At 59.0% G+C, this 16,660-nt stretch overlaps 3 protein-coding genes across 6 annotated transcripts; 1 reads left to right on the forward strand and 2 right to left on the reverse strand.

Moving 5' to 3' along the window:
* Window positions 1–275: 275 nt before the first annotated feature.
* LOC104011859 (uncharacterized) lies at window positions 276–10,945 on the forward strand. Of its 3 annotated transcripts, XM_087729976.1 has the most exons (4): window positions 276–1,106; window positions 2,156–2,165; window positions 8,516–8,624; window positions 9,061–10,945. In XM_087729976.1, exons 1-4 carry the CDS (start codon window positions 727–729, stop codon window positions 10,437–10,439), a joined length of 1,878 nt encoding a protein of 625 aa, XP_087586102.1. In that variant the 5' UTR covers window positions 276–726; the 3' UTR covers window positions 10,440–10,945. The 3 variants fall into 3 exon arrangements, with proteins under 3 accessions (XP_087586102.1, XP_009462436.1, XP_087586101.1); XM_009464161.2 differs by lacking the exons at window positions 276–1,106; window positions 2,156–2,165 and adding an exon at window positions 7,780–7,961 and having other exon boundaries at window positions 8,461–8,624; window positions 9,058–10,945; XM_087729975.1 differs by lacking the exons at window positions 276–1,106; window positions 2,156–2,165 and adding an exon at window positions 7,780–7,961 and having other exon boundaries at window positions 8,461–8,624.
* Window positions 1,073–7,714, reverse strand: LOC148052524 (uncharacterized). Its single transcript, XM_087729919.1, has 6 exons — window positions 7,678–7,714; window positions 7,030–7,172; window positions 5,945–6,015; window positions 5,106–5,211; window positions 2,349–4,189; window positions 1,073–1,210 (listed from the first exon to the last, which is right to left on the reverse strand). The coding sequence occupies exons 3-5, from the start codon at window positions 5,978–5,980 to the stop codon at window positions 2,805–2,807; spliced, it is 1,527 nt and encodes a 508-aa protein (XP_087586045.1). The 5' UTR covers window positions 5,981–6,015; window positions 7,030–7,172; window positions 7,678–7,714; the 3' UTR covers window positions 1,073–1,210; window positions 2,349–2,804.
* Window positions 10,946–11,655: 710 nt separating the features above from the next.
* LOC104011860 (uncharacterized) lies at window positions 11,656–16,247 on the reverse strand. Of its 2 annotated transcripts, XM_087729880.1 has the most exons (5): window positions 16,048–16,247; window positions 15,512–15,655; window positions 14,458–14,565; window positions 14,200–14,298; window positions 11,656–13,715 (listed from the first exon to the last, which is right to left on the reverse strand). In XM_087729880.1, exons 3-5 carry the CDS (start codon window positions 14,543–14,545, stop codon window positions 11,731–11,733), a joined length of 2,172 nt encoding a protein of 723 aa, XP_087586006.1. In that variant the 5' UTR covers window positions 14,546–14,565; window positions 15,512–15,655; window positions 16,048–16,247; the 3' UTR covers window positions 11,656–11,730. The 2 variants fall into 2 exon arrangements, with proteins under 2 accessions (XP_087586006.1, XP_087586007.1); XM_087729881.1 differs by lacking the exons at window positions 15,512–15,655; window positions 16,048–16,247 and adding an exon at window positions 15,351–15,480.
* Window positions 16,248–16,660: the final 413 nt, after the last annotated feature.

The following is a 16,660-nucleotide window of genomic DNA, read 5'->3' on the forward strand; positions in this document are numbered from 1 at the left end:
CTGAAACACCCCGTGGTCCTGGCTGCAACTTGGTCATCACCTCGAAAAAGAAAAATTAGGAGAAAGATGGAAAAAGAAGAGGCACGCTCGCATGCTCACGGTGCTAGTAAAACCCCTGATTTAATTGAATGTAACACCGACTCAGTTTTACTTTCTATTTTTATTCCACAGCCAAACTGACGGGTTTTCTCCTTATTGTTTGCACTCTTGGAAGTCTCCCCCTTCACTTTGCAAAGCCCAGCAGGGTCCATCGAAGGCTTTTTTCCGACGTTTCTCCAGTTGCCCCAGAAAGGCAAAGCCTGAAATTTCCAGGTTTAGCTCCGGATCTTTCTGAAAACCTTCCCTCCGCATCCTGACCGGGCACCTTTGTGAAGCGGGTGCAATAATTAACCTAGGAAGAATCGCAATCAAGTTGTTTCTGACGCTTTCTCCACAGGGAAACGCAGAAGGAAAGGTGTTTCTGGGGAAAACTTAATGGGATTTTCATTGGGGTTAAGTCAAGTCAAACCCAGGATATGTTCTTTTGGTCTGGTTCCATGCTTTTCGGGCAAAAAGTCCTTATGCAAATTCTGGACGAGGCAGAGCTGCCTCATAAGGGCTTTGCCACAGCCGGCCAATCCTGGGCTGCATTGTCGATCCCTCATTTGCATATGTCCATCTATATGAGAGCCCCGGCTCTGGTGGGACACCTTTGCAGGGAGGAGCACTGAGTCTGAAGGAGACCCCATGGCTGCAGCCACCAAGAGACGAGGAAAAACCTTGAAGAGGAGGAGGAGGAAGCAGAAAGTCCAGCAGATGAAGCCTCTGCTTAAGCAGAGAAGGTCTCTGGCTCAGGTTGGGCAATGGAAACCAGCTCCGACGGGATTAAGGGGCTGGTTCAAGGGATCCTGCAACAGGTACATCTCCAGGCTGCTGAGCCAGCTGCCCCCACCGACGAGGCGCATGTCGGTGAAGGCGAAGAGGCTGATGAACATCTCCATGGGTGTCCTTTGCAAGAGCTTGGTCACCGAGGCAGACTGCCGGAGGAGGCAACGCCGGGGGTCCTTCATCGGTATCTTGGAGTTGCAGGCTGCTGTGGATAAGGTCATGAAAGGTGAAGGTGGAATGTGTTTTGCCTCCTTCATCCCCAGCGGATCTTCTTGCATGAACTGAACAAGGAGGGCCTGTCCTCTCGCCATGGATATCTTTCCTTGTCTCCCTCGTTGTGTGCCTGGGAGAAGAAAAGAGGAGAAAAAAGAATAAACTCGGAGTCTTTCCCACCCGCCTGATTCAATATCATTTCTGTAAAGATGACCACCAAACCTGGTGTCCCACCAGCACCCCCAAACCCACGTGCAGGAGGTAATTTGGAGGGCAGCTCCTGGGTCAGAGCACCTTCAGCATCCTGCCCACGTAAGACTACATTAATCAGCCCCCTGTGACGCTGGTGGGAGACCACCAAAGTCCATCTTGACCTCTTTGAAGACCCTCTCCATGCAGCTGGGAGCTGAGACCTCAGCACCTGCAGGGAAAGACTGCTCCCCATCAGGAGATGCCATCTTCATCTCGAACCACACCAAGTGTCTGGGGAGGCTGGAGATCCACTGGGGAGGTTTGCCATGGTTGGAAACAGGGCGATGGCCTCTGAGTCATACCTGCAGTTACACTCATCTTGGCTTGGTACTGAGTAGGAGAGAGAAATGATGTTTTCCGCCACTGATTCTCTTTATTTATAAGGTCTGTGCCTATGGGTATGGCGTGTTACTTTGCCAAGGTTCAAGGAGATGGGTGGGTACCATGCCAAAGCCCAGTGTTGTCTGGAGCTCCCTGGCCATGTTCTCCAGACAAAGCGCAATGACCTTACAGCTCAAATAAAAAAAAAAAAAAACCCACCCAAACCCCCCCCAAAAAAACCCCAGCGTTAAAACAGGAGTAGGTGAGGCTGCAAGGGCAGCCTGCAGCTCAGCAGGGCAGTGAAATGGCTGCTTCCCTTGCCATGGCCAGAGCTCAAACAGCCCCAGGTGTCTGTGCAGCTCTGGGACACCCGAGTAGATGCGTTTGGCCAGCACTTGGGGTCCATCTGCAGAAGGATCAGTGACCCGCCCTGGGGTTTTTACCCTCCCAGCTCAGGATTCCCCCCCGTGGGGTCCAAAGAGATGTGGAGTGGTAGGAGGAGCCCAGCCCCGGTGGCCTCTGGCCCCTGGGCTTGCTCCTTGCTGGCTGCTGGAGCCCCTTTGGGGACCCTGAGGCTCAAGGGCTTCCTCCTGCCCCAGCCTGGCGGTAAAAAGAGGCTGTGGGGCTTGTGTGCCTGGACTCCCCATGGGTGCGCGCACACACACACAGATCACAACCGGTATTTATCCCACCACCTTTTATTCCTGAAGCTGTTATCACTACTAGCAGATCACCGGAGGAGAGGAGAACGCCAGATGGGAGATGAAACAGCCCTTGGGCACCTTGTATCACACGTCTTGGTGTGGGGAGAGTTTGGAACAGCGAGGAAAAACAGAGGTACTTTTTGTTGTTGCGTTTGGGCAAGGTGGGAGCAGGAGATACCCTGTCCTGATTTGGCTGGGAAGAAGGAGGGGTGTTTTTTCTCTCCTCCAGTGGAGCAGGAAGAACCTCACCCAGTGTTGGTGTTTTCCACTGATGGTGGCCACGCTTGGTCCCTGTTCTTCCCTTCATACCCCTGGATACACAGATCTTTCTTCCCTCTCCCACATGTGCCAAGATAACCGGAGTTCTGGTTGACTTCTCTGGAGAAGACCTCCTGGCTGGGCTGGCATCACTGGGCTTCACCAGCGCGGTGTGGGAGCTGGAGCCACTCATGCACGGAGCTGGTGCACCCCGTGGCCGTGGTGGAACCGCCGGTGTGTGATGACGTTGGAGCTCTGGCTGAAGCTCTTCCCGCACTCGGGGCAGCGGTAGGGCTTCTCCCCGGTGTGCACCCGCCGGTGCTTGGTGAGGGACGAGTTGACGTTGAAGCCCTTCCCGCAATCCCCGCAGACATACGGTCGCTCGCCAGTGTGGACCCGCTGGTGGGTGGTGAGATGAGCCCGTTGGCTGTACTGCCGCCCGCACTCCCCGCACCGAAACGGCTTCTCCCCGGTGTGCACGCGCCGGTGCCGCGCCAGGTTAGAGACCACCGTAAAGCTTTTGCCACACACACCGCAGAGGAAGGGGGTCTCCCCGGTGTGGCTGCGCTGGTGGGTGAGGAGGTAGGAGCTGGTGGTGAAGCCCTTGCCGCATTCAGAGCACTTGTAGCGCTTCTCCCGCTGGCCGGCACTGCGGTGCCGGATGAGGTGGGGTTGGTCGCTGAAGCCCTTGCCGCAGTCGGTGCAGCTGTAGGGTCTCTCGCTGCTGTGCGTCCGCTGGTGGGCGATGAGCTTGGAGCTGATGGTGAAGCCCTTGCCGCAGTCGGTGCAGGTATAGGGCCGCTCGCCGCTGTGCAGCCGCTGGTGGGTGATGAGGTTGGAGCTGCCGCTGAAACGCTTCCCGCAGTCGGGACACTCATAGGGCTTTTCCCCGGTGTGGGTGCGGCGATGCTTGATGAGATCGGAGCTGACATTGAAGCTCTTCCCGCACTCCTGGCATGGGTACGGGCGCTCGCCCGTGTGCAACCGGCGGTGGGTCACCAGGTGGGAACGTTGACTGCAACGCCGGCCACAGTCGGGACACTTGTAGGGCTTCTCCCCGGTGTGGCTCCGCCGGTGGCGCATCAGGTTGGACACCACGTTGAAGCTCTTGCCGCAGTCGGCGCACTGGTAGGGCTTCTCACCCGTGTGGATGCGGCGGTGTGTCACCAGCGCCGAGCTGTGCCTGAAACCCTTCCCGCAGTCAGGGCATTTGTAGGGCTTGTCCCCACCATGGCTCTGCTGGTGATGGAGCAAGTTGGAGAAGATCCTGAAGCTTTTCCCACAGTCAGGGCAGGGGTGCTGGGACCCCCGTCTCCGGGGATAGAAGCTCTTCTCGCTGGTGGGATGAGGGATGGGTCTATCCCTGGGGTGATGGCTATGGGAGAACAGCAACTCCCTGCATGTCCCTGGAGTTTCCGTCCCAGGATGACCCTGGACCTCCTCTTGGCCTTTCTCTCGGGAGCTCTGGTGGATGTTGGCTGGCTCATGGTGCTGGGAGATGTCCGCCAGGCAGGTCTTGATGTCTGGGTCTGTGCGTGTGGCACTGTCCCTCGCCCCACTCACCGTCCCATCCCCTGCAGAGGAAAGAGAAAGAGATCATGAAGTGAGTCCCTGGCTGGGATGGAAAAGGGAACCCACCAAAGAAGCAGGGCCGGGGAAAGCCAAGAATGAAGAAAGCTCATGTGAGCTCCACCTTCTGCCCAGGCCCGAACACTGACTATTGGCCAGCTGGAGAAGCTTGGGCTGAAGTTCAGCTTCAAACCCCAGCTCTTAAAACCCTCCATAACCCAAAAGGAGAACTTCTGCCTTTGCTTCCCATGGGCTGAGAGTTCCCCTCCAATGTGCATCTGGAGGCAACATCTCCCAGGGGACCAGGAGAGGTTCTGGGACCCCTCTCCTAGAAGATACCAAGCTCAAGGTGGGTGTCTTAGGGCCTGGGTGGAAGTCCCAGGTGTTCTGCTTTTCTCCCAGATGCTTTCTAGGTTATTTAAGCCAGTTCCTTGCTTGTGGAAGAGTTGTTAGAGAAGGGCTTTGCATCTGTGTCCTGGGGAGCTGGGGTCCACATCTTCAACTCCAGCCCAGAGGAGATCCTGTCAGGCTGAAGGTCAGCAGAGCTGGTTCCTGAGACAGAGCAGAGGTCTGGGTGCGTTTGAGGAGCTACTACGAGAGATTTGGGGGCTCTGCTGGAGAAAGGATGATGCAAGGGCTGGGCACAGCTGAGAAAGGTCGGTCTCCTTGTTCTCTTACACAGCATCTCCTTCCACCATGGTTGGAGAGAACATGGGGTCAGATGGACCATTGGTCTGATGTGGTAGAGCATGTGCTCCTCTGAAGAAGGTGGGGATGGAGGATGCTATGGGTCCCCAATGTGTCCCAAGGGGGAAGCACAATTGCCAGAAGCAATGGGGAAAGTCTCCTTCACCTCCAAAGTCTAGAGGAGCGTCCCAACCCTAAGACTTAGCCCAACAAGGAGGGAAGGTGTGTCCTTACCCAAAGAGGAGCCATTTCCAGCACTCTCCTGCATGGCTTCCCGGTACTGTGCCCGCTGGCCGGGATCAGTGAAGTACGGAGCCACCTCCTTGAAGGCCACTAGACACTGAAACAACAAGGATTTCCCAGCTCAGCGCCTGCCACCGTGCGTCAGCTCAAGGCAGCAGGGAGAGGAGCCAAGGCTACGTTCAGCAGAGCTGCAGGAGAGCCAGGAACGATGCTGGCAAGGATCAGAGATATCAAGGTATCGTTCCCCATGGGGTGTAGTTAAGCTGTGGAAAGTCTTGCTGCAGGACATCACGGATGCTCAAGGGCCACACAGGTTCAGAAAGCAGCTGGGTAAGCTTATGGGGAAGGAAAAAAAGAAACTGGAAAACACTGAGGGTTGTTAAACACCCAGCAATGCCTGATGAGGGGGATGGAGCTGGAAGGAGCTCAAGCAGGCTGGGCTCAACCTCTCCACCCCATCCTCTGTGCCTTTTCCTGTCACGTGGAGACACAAAACCCCATGCCCTCCTGTGACTTCCCACCTTCCCTGTGTTTCTGACACAGGGGAGCTCAGAGAAACCCTTACGGCAGCTTTGCATCCAGGCTCAGCCTTGAAGCATGCCCACCACGGGCTCCATCCTCTGCTCCTCACCACCTCTCCTGCACCCTGACCGCCACTGGTGTATGGGGACCTCTTGGTTCAAAGGGAGTTGCAGGAAGGGGACAACCCACAGCTACAGTCACAGAGCAGCTTGTACAGCCCCACCAGACCGGGCAGAATGTACCTGGCACCGACGTTTCAGGTCAGCCGAAATGCATTTGCCCACCCCGAAGGAGAGACTCTCCCTCACCTCTGCTGGCTCTTCTGTGGCCATGTCCTTCTCCATCCTTCTCGGCAGCGATGGGGATGCTCTGCTGGAGCCTATGGAGGGAGAAGGAGGTGCTGAGCTGTTCCCCAGGGGGAAAAACTGGGAAAAAACCCTGGACAAACCCAGGCAGTGCCCTTTGCATGGACACCCGTGCAAGGGAAGAAGCAGCCTCCTTCGCTCCTGCGAGGTTTTTCCCCTCGGGACACAAGAGAAGGCTCAGCCAGCCCTTGCCCAGCAGAGCTCAGCCTTGCCGGACCTTTTCCACCTTCTTGGGAGCAGATCTGCTGCTTGGATCACCAGGAAAGAGCCAGGTCCTGGGAGCACTTCTGGTCTTCCCATGCCCTCTTGTGGCACAACCCCATGCGCAGGGATGGGGCAAGGGCAGGGACTGGTGCTCCTCTCTGCTCCTTGCACTGGTCCCAGTACAGGGACTGGGGCTGGACTGGGAGGCAGGGCAGCCCGTGTGGGTCTCTCCCTCCTGCCCTGTGCCCATCACCTGGAGTCTCTGGCTCAGGATTTGGTGCGGACAGAGCCCCGGGGCAGAGGGCTGTTGCGTGCCTCGATGGGCCTGGGGATGCAGGCAGGGCTCTGCCTGCCCCATGCCGGCACCCGCTGCCACAGCCCCTGCTCCGAGCCCATGTGGGATCCCTGGAGAGCCCCCTTCTCCCCTCCGCCTTCAGCATCCAACTTATCCAGCCCCTTCCTGTGTTCTCCCATACCCAACCGAGCTGCAACACTCCCAGAGCCGCCTGGGCTGCTCCGTGTCCCCCAGCACCAGGGCTTGGTCCCCCGGTCTCCTTTGGGGACATCCGTCCACTGCCACCAGCCAAGGAGTGATGGAGCAGGGAGAGAGGATCAGGGAGGCTGTAGAAATCAGCTCCACTCCCTCCTGCGGTGGGGAGGCAGGGGTTAAACGCCTGTGCACTAGGGAGGGCAGGATTTAGGGATAATTCCCCATCCTTGAGCCCTTTCCAAAGCAAATGAAAAGAAAATTATTGCTTCCCCTCCACTCCCGGCTTTTCCCAGCCAGGGAGGGATTAAACCACCACCAAAACCCCTGCACCCACCGTAGGGAAAAGCGTCTGCGTGGTTTCAAATCTCCTGGGCTTTCTCAGAGGCAGAAATCCAGGCTCCTCTCTCATTCCCCTGCTGCATTTCTTTATCTTCTTGTTTGCAGATTTGTGTTATCCTTGGCTTTCGTGATCCCCTCCTCCAGCAACAAGGAGGGATTACTTGGTAAGTGGAAATTCCCCTCCTTCCCACCCGCAAGCGCATGGCTCCTGAGCCTGGAGTTTTGGGGGAAAACAGTCCGTTTTCACCAGCCACGTGACGAAAACACAGTTTGGGCCACTTTTCCAGCTGGAAAAACTAATTTCTTGCTTGCACAGCTCCCATCCCTGATGCTGATTGGGCAACCAGCCCGGTGTCCCCCTCTCCCACCTGGGGGATGCCCTGTTGCCCCAGAGAGACCCCCATCACCTTCCCACGCTTTCCCATGGTTGCAATACTCAAATATCCCCGCTGCTGCTGTCACGACCCTCCTGGCAGAGTTCCTAGCAAGGCCGGGGCTCTCCAAAACCGCTGGGTAAAAGGGAAAAGCATGGGGGCAACACGGGCAATGGGGCAGGACTGTAGCGGGGTCCCGTGTGCCCCCCGTGGGTGCTGGGGAGCCTGCGGGGAGGGTTGGGATGGGGGGGAAGCCGGGGTTGGGTTACCTCTAGAGGGCTCTGGGTAAACGCTGCTGCCGAGGAGCCTGTTCTTGGCGTCTCCTCTCTCCCGGATACCGGCTTGGGCTTCCGGAGCAAAGCCATGCCCGGCATCGCCTCCATTGTGCCCTGCTGTCAGGAGGCTCAGCGGTCTCGGGGTACAAGGAGGGGGTCTGTGCATCCCCCCCTCCTTGCAGCCTCAGCCTGGGAAGCGGGGACTCTTCTCCCAAGGAAAGTCCTGCGGAGGCAGCTCCAGGCTCAGCCGACAGCAAGTCCTGAGCCGGGGACTCCAGGTAACAGGGAGAAACCTGGGGCAGGGATGTGCCCCTGCTCTGCAGCGGGTCCTGAGCTGCATCAGGGCTGCAGCTTGCAGGATCCGGCCCTTGGGGGTGTTCCCAGGAGCAGCGGCTCCTTTGGGGAGAGGACGGTGGCTAAGCAGGACAGAGCGGGAGCCCTGGTCCCTGCATGCATCCAGGGCTCCCTGGGGATGGAGCACACAGTGAGATGACTGGGGGAACTGGGATGCTGGAGGGAGGAGGGCAGAGATTGCTGTGGGATGTGGTCTGCCAGAACGATGGGGGGAAACAGGGACCCTCCTGCCCCCCACCATCCCCAAGCTGCTCCGTGGAGGCTCAGGCTTAGCCCTGGACGGAGGGACTGTCCATGTGCTGCAACCCAGGGCAAAAAAACCCCGACGTTTCTCAAGGCACCCCCAGAAAAAGCATCAAAACCCAAGCGAGAAGCACTACACGGGGGATTTCCTTCATTTCAAGGGATTTCTCTTCCCCACAGGGGATTTTGAGGAGCCCTGAGCGAGGAACGAAGAGAGAAACCCTCTTTCTCCCAGCTGCCTGTGCCTCTCCCCACCATGGAGCCATGGGTGATGCTGGACCCACGGCAGAAGGCCCTGTACCGGGACGTGATGCAGGAGAGCTATGAAACACTGATGTCCCTCGGTAAGCAAACACACAAAATCCTCTTTCCTTCTTGAACATCCCCTCCTTTTTTTTCCTTGCTCTTTTTTTTCCTGTCTCTGGCAGGGAAGCAAAGGGATTGCGAGCGGGATGGGAAGAGGGGAGGAAGAATCCAGGCAGGTTTCGAGGGGGATTTCCCCAAATCCCCACTCTCTCCTTGAATTTTCCGCATGAAAATGTTATTGATCTCTCTGCATTTTTTTTTAAATTGGAAATACGGGCAACGAGGTGTGCTTAGCATTCCCACATTCCCAGTTCAAACTGGGATCGGGTCTCCCATCGCATCTCTCTTCTTTCTCTCTGGGACACCAGCTTTTTTATGGGAGTCCCATTCCTGCTCCATTGATTTGAATGCCACCCCCTGCTCTGGTCGAGGCTACGCTCTCCCCTTTTTCTCCTTTTCCCGTCTTCCCAGCAGCACAGGGGCTGGTGAGTGAAAAAGCAGCGGAGGAAGGAGCAGCGGAGGAGAGCTGTGAGGAGCTCGAAGCGTGTTCGTCCCGCAGCCCGGAGAGGGAGAAGACCCTCGGCTCAAACAGGCGGAAGATGAAGCGTCCGGATAAAGCCGTGCCACACAGCGCTGCCAAGATGCCCAAAGCCACGGCAGTCCCCAAACTGGACTGTGCCAAACCCCTCCGCGGGGCGGCCAACAAGGGACCGGCACGGGAACGGCCATTTGGCTGCGCCGACTGCGGCAAGAGCTTCCCGTGGGCTTCGCACTTGGAGCGGCACCGGCGGGTGCACACCGGCGAGCGGCCTTTCGGCTGCCCCGAGTGCGGCGAGACTTACAGCCAGAGCTCCCACCTCCTCCAGCATCGCCGTACCCACGCCAGCGACCGGCCACACAAGTGCGGTGACTGCGGCAAGCGCTTCGCCGGCGCTGCCGAGCTGGCGGCACACGGCCGGGGCCACGCTGCCGAGAAACCCCACAAATGCGGCGACTGTGGCAAGAGCTTCGTTTGGGCATCCCACCTCGCCCGGCATCGGCGGGTGCACACCGGTGAGAAGCCCTACCGCTGTGCCGAGTGCGGCGAAGCCTTCAGCCAAGGCTCACACCTCGCCAAGCACCGCCGCAGCCACACCGGCGAGCGGCCCCACCGCTGTCCAGCTTGTGGCAAGACCTTCTGCCAGAGCTCCGACCTGGCCCGTCACCGCCGCACCCACCTGGGCAAGAAAGCCCTGCGCTGCGGCGACTGCGGCAAGCTTTTCCGAGCTGGGCCGGCGCTGGCGCGGCATCAGCGGTGTCACCGGCGGGAGCGTGCCCACTGTTGCGCCGATTGCGGGAAGGGCTTCGTCTGGGCGTCCCACCTGGAGCGGCACCGGCGGGTGCATACGGGTGAACGCCCCTTTCCCTGCATCAGCTGCGGCGAGCGCTTCGCCCAAAAAGCCCACCTCCTCCAGCACCGCAAAACCCACTCCCCCGACCGACCCTACAAATGCGGTGACTGCGGCAAACGTTTCGGCGAGGCTCCCCCCTTCCTCGCCCACCAGCGGGGCCACGCCGCCCAGAAGAGCTACACCTGCAGCGAGTGCGGCAAGGGCTTCGCTTGGGCGTCCCACCTCGAGCGGCACCGCCGCGTCCACACCGGCGAGAAGCCCTACGAGTGCCCCGAGTGCGGCGAAGCCTTCAGCCAGAGCTCCCACCTCACCAAACACCGCCGTAGCCACCTCCCCAAGGCCGCTTTCCCCCTCGCCCCCCAACCGCTGCCCCCCTCCAGGACCCAGCTGCTGGGGGAGAAGCCCCACAGCGTCGCGGGGCTGGTGAAGCCACCCGGAGCCCGCAGCGGCGAGGAGCCCTGAAGGACCGAGACCCCCATATTGGTGCGATGGATGGGGAGGGAGGACCGTGCCCAAGGGAAAACTCGGCTTGGGGACAAATCCAAGGACACCAAGTGACATTTAAGGGGTGGAGGGTGGCACTGGGGTGGGTGACGGGGCTGCTCCAGTGAGGCATCGGGGTGGGATTTATCCTTCCTGATGTCTCCCAGCAGCGATGGGTGACTGGTGCCTGCCCCCTGCTGCGAAGGAGACCCGGGAAAGGGACATCTCGGGGGAGAGGGAGCCTCTTCCCGAGGGAAATGGTGCTCTTCTCCACCAGAAAAGGATGGGGGTAACCCAGGGCTGGTTCTTGTGCCAAAATACGGTGTCGTTTGTGCCTGCTCCTTGCTGTTGGCAGGCTGGAGAAGGGGATGCCGCATTGCGCCGATGGAGAGGGTGAGATGCTGAGGGTGCAGTGGGCTCGGCGGTGGGAGGTGCCGGCGTGGGGCGAGGAATAAAAAGGGAGCCCCGTGCCCTGCAGTCGCCTCTGTCTGGCTCTCCTTGTGCACCAACCCCGGGCTCCGTCGCTTTTCCCTGCTCCTGGTAGGAAACACCACATCATCTCCCTCTCCAGAGACAAAAACACGCTGAGACAGGCAGAGGGGTTTTTCTTTGTTGCTGAACTACCTTCTACTTTATTACCTGCTAACCCAAGCCGAGGAAACCCGGCCTCTCCACCCTTGCCAAATTCCCGGCTCGGTGCATCCCAAACCACCCTTGGCACAACCCAAGCAGCATTTGAGGGGTCCCAGCAAGGAAGGAGCAGAGCTGGTGACTGATGCAGGTCCCTGTGGCTCTTTTCCGAGCCATTTGCCCCCAAAAGCCCCCTGTGGAAGGGGGTTCCCTGGGTGATTTTACCGATGGGTCCCCTCCTATATGCCCAAGCTGTGTCACACCCCTTCTGCCCCCCCCAACAGCGAGGAAGAGGATGAGGAGGGTTATAGGGAGAGGTATTGTCTCCCCACTGCCCTAAATTATTACCCAGCCCTCCCCAAATCCACCCCCAGCCGCCCCTGTCCCTCCTTTCCCAGTCTCCCCCCAAAGCCCCTATGCTGGTTGCTACCCCCCAGCACGCACCGTTCGCCCTCCCAGTGCCCCCCCCCCACCCCCACGTCACCCCCCCTCCCCATCCTCACCCCCACCCCAGGGTTATCCTGCCCCCCCCAGCTGCTGGGGAGGGGGGGACAGGCCAGCCTCCCACCTCGGCCGTGGGGCGTCCCCAAAGGTGGACGGTGGCTCTGAGCAGCCCCCCCTCGGTCCCCACGACCCCATCTCAGGAGCTGGGGGGAGGCAGGGAAGCCCAGGGCTCCTGGGGGGCAGAGGCATCGCTTTGCAGGGTGTCCCCCTCCCCAGGCCTCCATGCCATGGTGGGGGGCAGGAGAGCTTTGGTGGCCCAGCCCCTGGGGGCTGCGGAGGAGGAAGAGGAGGAGGAAGGCACAGGGTGCTGCTGGAAAACAGAGCTGGGCTCTTCGGGCCAGAGCTCGGAGGGGGTGGGTGTCCCCCCTCGCCTCTCGCCATCCCACCACGCAGGCGGCAGCAAGGTGAGGGGGCTGCGGCCGCCGGTGGCAGCGGCATGCAGTCGCTGGTGAGCCGCCAGGGCTGTGCTGAGGCTGAAGGCTTTGCCGCATTCGGGACAGACATGCCGCTTCTCCGGGCCGCCCTGCATGTGGGCACGCTGGTGTCGGTTGCGGTGGGAGCTGCGACCGAAGCATTTGCCACAGTGGGCGCAGGAGAAGGGTTTCTCGCCGGTGTGGGTGAGCCGGTGCCGGTCGTAGTGGGAGCTCCAGGCAAAGCCTTTGCCACAGATGCCGCACTGGTAAGGTTTCTCTCCCCGGTGAAGCCGCCGGTGCCGCTCCAAGCTGGCTGGTGTGCTAAAACCCTTGCCACACTCAGGGCAGGCGTGGGGCCGGCCCGGCTGGGCGGCGTGGGTGCGTCGATGAGCCAGCAAGGTGGAGCTAACGGCGAAACTCTTCCCGCACTCGCCGCAGCGGTAGGGCCGCTCGCCGGTGTGTACCCGGCGGTGCCGTTCCAGGTGGGAGCTGACGGCGAACGCCCGCCCGCACTCCCCACAGCGGAAGGGCTTCTCCCCGGTGTGGATGCGGCGATGGCGCTCCAGGTGCGAGACCCAGCCGAAACTCTTCCCGCACGCCCCGCATGGGTAGGGTTTGCCGCCTCCTCCAGCGCCGGCTTCCTCGGTGGCTGCCGGCACGGCTTTGGCGGCATCACCGGCTTGCTGCGGCCGGGCATGGGTGAGCCGGTGCTTGGCCAGGGCTGAGCCCCAACGGAAGCAGCGTTTGCAATCCGGGCAGGGGTACGGCCGCTCACCGGTGTGGACACGCTGGTGTTTGAGGAGGTTGGAGCTCTGGCCGAAGCATTTGCCGCACTGCTCGCAGCGGTAGGGTCGCGGGGGGCTGCCAGCGGGTTCGGCACCTGCCGGCGGCGTCTGGGTGCCCTTGTGCTTGAAGCGCTGGGGGTCCGTCTGGTGGTTGAGGCGCTTGCCGCAGTCGGCGCATTTCTGGGGGGGTGGCGGGGGCTCTTCCTCCGCCTCCCCATCCTCCTCATCCTCGGAGGCGGCGACGGCAGCGTGGGTGCGCATGTGGCGGTCGAGGTGGGAGCTCCAGGCGAAGGCTCGCCCGCATTCGGCGCACTGGAAGGGCTTCTCGCCGGTGTGGATGCGCTGATGCCGCTCGAGGTGGGAGCTCCAGGCGAAGGCTTTCCCGCACACCCCACACTCGTAGGGTTTCCCACCCAGGTGGCTCTTCTGGTGCCGGTCAAGGGCTCCCGGATCAGCAAAGCTGCGGCCGCACTGGGGGCAGCGGTTGGGTTTCTCCCCCCCGGGAGCGTGGGTACGCTGGTGGGTGAGCAAGGAGGAGCTGACGCTGAAGCGGCGCCCACAGTCGGGGCAGGCGTAGGGCCGCTCGCCCGTATGGACCCGCTGATGGATGGTGAGGTCCGAGCGTTGGATGAAGCACTTGCCGCAGTCGGGGCATTCGTGGGGGCGGTCGCCGGTGTGGATCTTCTGGTGCTTCACCAGGGCTGACTTGTGGCTGAAGCTCTTCCCACACTCGCCGCATGTGTTGCTGGGTTGGCTCTCGCTGGGGCGCGTGGCCGTCTCCCCTGGTCCCCCACTCCTGCCCGCCTTCGCCCCGGCCTCGGCGGGGCTCGAAGGATGCTCCTCGCCCACAGGTTTCACCACTTCGGGCTCTTTCTCAGCAGCTTCTTCTCGAGGGGGTTCCTGCTCCACTCCTGCTCCATCCTCTGTGGGGCACAAAGAGAGACAGACACAACCCAGGCAGGAGACATCGTCTCTCCCGGGGCTGGGAAGATGGGAAGATGGTAGGAAAAGGAGAGCAAGGAGGATTCCTCCTCCTTTTTTATTTCACATGCTCTTCCAGGTAAGCACCTCTAGCAGAGGCATCTCTGATCCCCATAGCTCCCCTCTGCCACCAACATGGACATGGTAATTAATCCACCACCACCTCCACTGCACCTCCGTGGAGCTCTCCAGAAATGCGGCTGTCTAGGAAGGGGGTCTGGCATTTCCATTTTAACCAGGACATCCCTCTGGCACTACAGGCTCTCCTCCCCAGCGTCTTTCTTCCATGCCATGGCCAAACCAGGGCTTGCAGCCTGGGGTACGGCGGGGGTTTGCCCATTTTGGGGACAGGCCGTCATGGAGGGAAGCCCTCCACACTTGCAGGAGCCGAACCCAGGCTTTTTCCTCACACGATCGGAGGCTCACCTGTGGCTGGGGTGTCCCTGGGCACGTGGAGATCCAGGGCTGTAGGTTCATCCCCATGGTCCAGGCGGGACAGCAGATCAGGCTTGGAAACAGGGAATTCTGGAAAAGAGAGGGGGGATGAGCAACATGGGCCAGGAGGGTCTGCCCTCCCCAGCAGCCCCCCAACTCCAGCATCCCTTGCATGAAGAGGTGAGGATCCAGCAAGCCGGATCCTCCATCTACCCCAGTTTTCTGCTGCAGGAGGGGCAGGCTCCTCACCCAGCGCCATCAGCGTCTCGTAGCTCTCCTGCATCACGTCGCGATACAGCGCTCTCTGTCGCGGGTCCAGCAGCACGTACGGCTCCATGGCTGGTGCCAGCAGACCCCCTGAAAAAAGGAGGTAACCCCCCGTAAGCAGAGCCCAGTGTGCAACTCATCACCAGCCATCATCCTGCGGATTTGCACCCATCGGTTGGACTCTTCATGCAAAACCCTCTATTTTATTAACCCGTGGATTCTCTAATAACCTAATAGATTATTATTCTCTAATAAGCTGATAGAAACGCTAAGCTGAATCACAAAACGGGGGTAAGGCATGGGGACAGGCAGCTAATAAAAACCTCCATCCTTCACCCCACCATGTATTTTCCCAAATCCTGCAGGAACTTTATACCCTCTGCCTCTATCAGATCTGGCTGAACGATTTTTTTTTCCCCCAAAAGTTAATGGGGAGGAGGAAGCAGAAGGGGAAAAGAGAAATGCAGGCAGCACGATTCCTTAAAAAAAATAAAAAAGAGATAAAACCCAGCCCATGAAGAACATGTTTCTGTAACCTGCAGACAACACTCTGCTGAGAGATCCTTACCCTAAAATTCATTTTCACCCAGATTTTATCTAATTCCCACTGCACCAAACCCCGGGGGCTCATCCACAGGATCCTTCACCTTCCCAGAGACTCCTGTCCCAAATTTTCCAGAGCCCTCCCAAAAAAACCTGATAGCAATCGCTTCTCCTCAAAGAGGATAAATCACCCAGTTATTTCTCTACGCAAATCTCCAGTGCTCAGAGCCGGTGCTTGGGGGAAAACATGAGTTTTCCCAGCTGTAGAAAGAGGGTTTGGTGCCCTCCTTTGCAAAAATCATTTAAAAGCAAATTCCCACCACTTCCCTGACCTTTTCCTCATCCTCCTCTGTGAGCCGCGGGCGTATTAGGATCCCAATGCGTAGGTTGTTTTATTTTTTTTTTTTTCTAGCAGCAGAGCTGTTACAGCTGCGGAGGACTGGGGAGATAGGTTGGGAAAAGGTGGATTTGCAGAAGGTTGTTGCCGACTTACTGATGCCAGGAATAAAAGGGCGATTTCAAGCACGGACTGCAGATCCCTCCTGCAATTTTTGCTTTTTTTTTTTTTTTTTTTTTTTTGAAGCCCCCACCAGCATCTCAGCCCGCTTCATTTATTCCCCGGTAGTTTGCCATCCTGCTAAAAAAATAAAAATAAAGGGGTTAATACCACATGCTCTCGCAGACATCTCCACTCCCCGGTCCCCCTGGCAGCCCGTCCATAAATGAAACCCACCCGCCCGAATGAAGCGAGGGGGGAAGGACGGACGCTTGCAGAAAGACAACGGGGCTGGGTTTTCAATGGGGTTTTGGGTTTTTTAAATTATTTTTTCCCCCCACCCCGGGGATGGAGAGCATCCGGGCACTGAGTTTAAGCCTGGTGTGTGTGCGGGCACCCTGGAGAGGAGAGCCGGAGGGGACGGGAGGAGAGAGGAAGGGAAGGATGGAGGAGGAAAGGAAGGGGATAAAAAAAAAAAAAAGGAGCCATTTTCCGCTCCCTCTCCGCATCCAAAGACCGAACCTCCCCGTTACCTGCAGTCTCCGGCTTGGGAGGTGCTGTCGGCAAAGCCCGGAGATGCCCCCCAACACTTTTTCCCCCCCCAAAACCCCCTTTTTTCCCCCCCAAAAAATGAGGCAGGGGGGAAGTGAGGGGCTCTGTGTGTGTGTGCGTCCCCCGGGGATGCGAGGGCCGCAGGGAGCAGGTCGGCACGGTGCGGCGGCCGCGGTGTGACGGGGGAAGCCCGGTCCCTCTGATATCCCGAGCAATAAGAGTTAAAAAAAAAAAAAAGGGGGGGGAAGGAAGGAAGGAATTAAAAAAAAAAAAAAAGAGGAAAGAAAAAAGAGAGGGGAGAAAAGAGCTCTGCACAATTGCCAGGGCCCTCTGGCGGCAATAGCAACGGCGTCCCTGGGCGGAAATTAAAAAAAAAAAACACCTTGCAGAGTGAAAAATGCTCACCGAGGTGTTTTTTCCCTCGAATTGTGGAAAAAAGGACAGTTTCGGGGTTCGCCTGCCCCTCCGTGGGGATGGGGACGTGCCCCTGGGAGACATTTTCCTCTCAGAGGGCTGCAAGCACAGCCCCATAAATTTATTGGTGATAAACACATTAGGGACCACTTTGGGGCCAAAACCCCCAAATTTGGTGCC

Source organism: Nipponia nippon, unplaced genomic scaffold, assembly GCF_047370975.1.
Source record: "Nipponia nippon isolate SJK-2023a ecotype South Korea unplaced genomic scaffold, ASM4737097v1 scaffold_47, whole genome shotgun sequence".
Classification (NCBI taxonomy): domain Eukaryota; kingdom Metazoa; phylum Chordata; class Aves; order Pelecaniformes; family Threskiornithidae; genus Nipponia; species Nipponia nippon.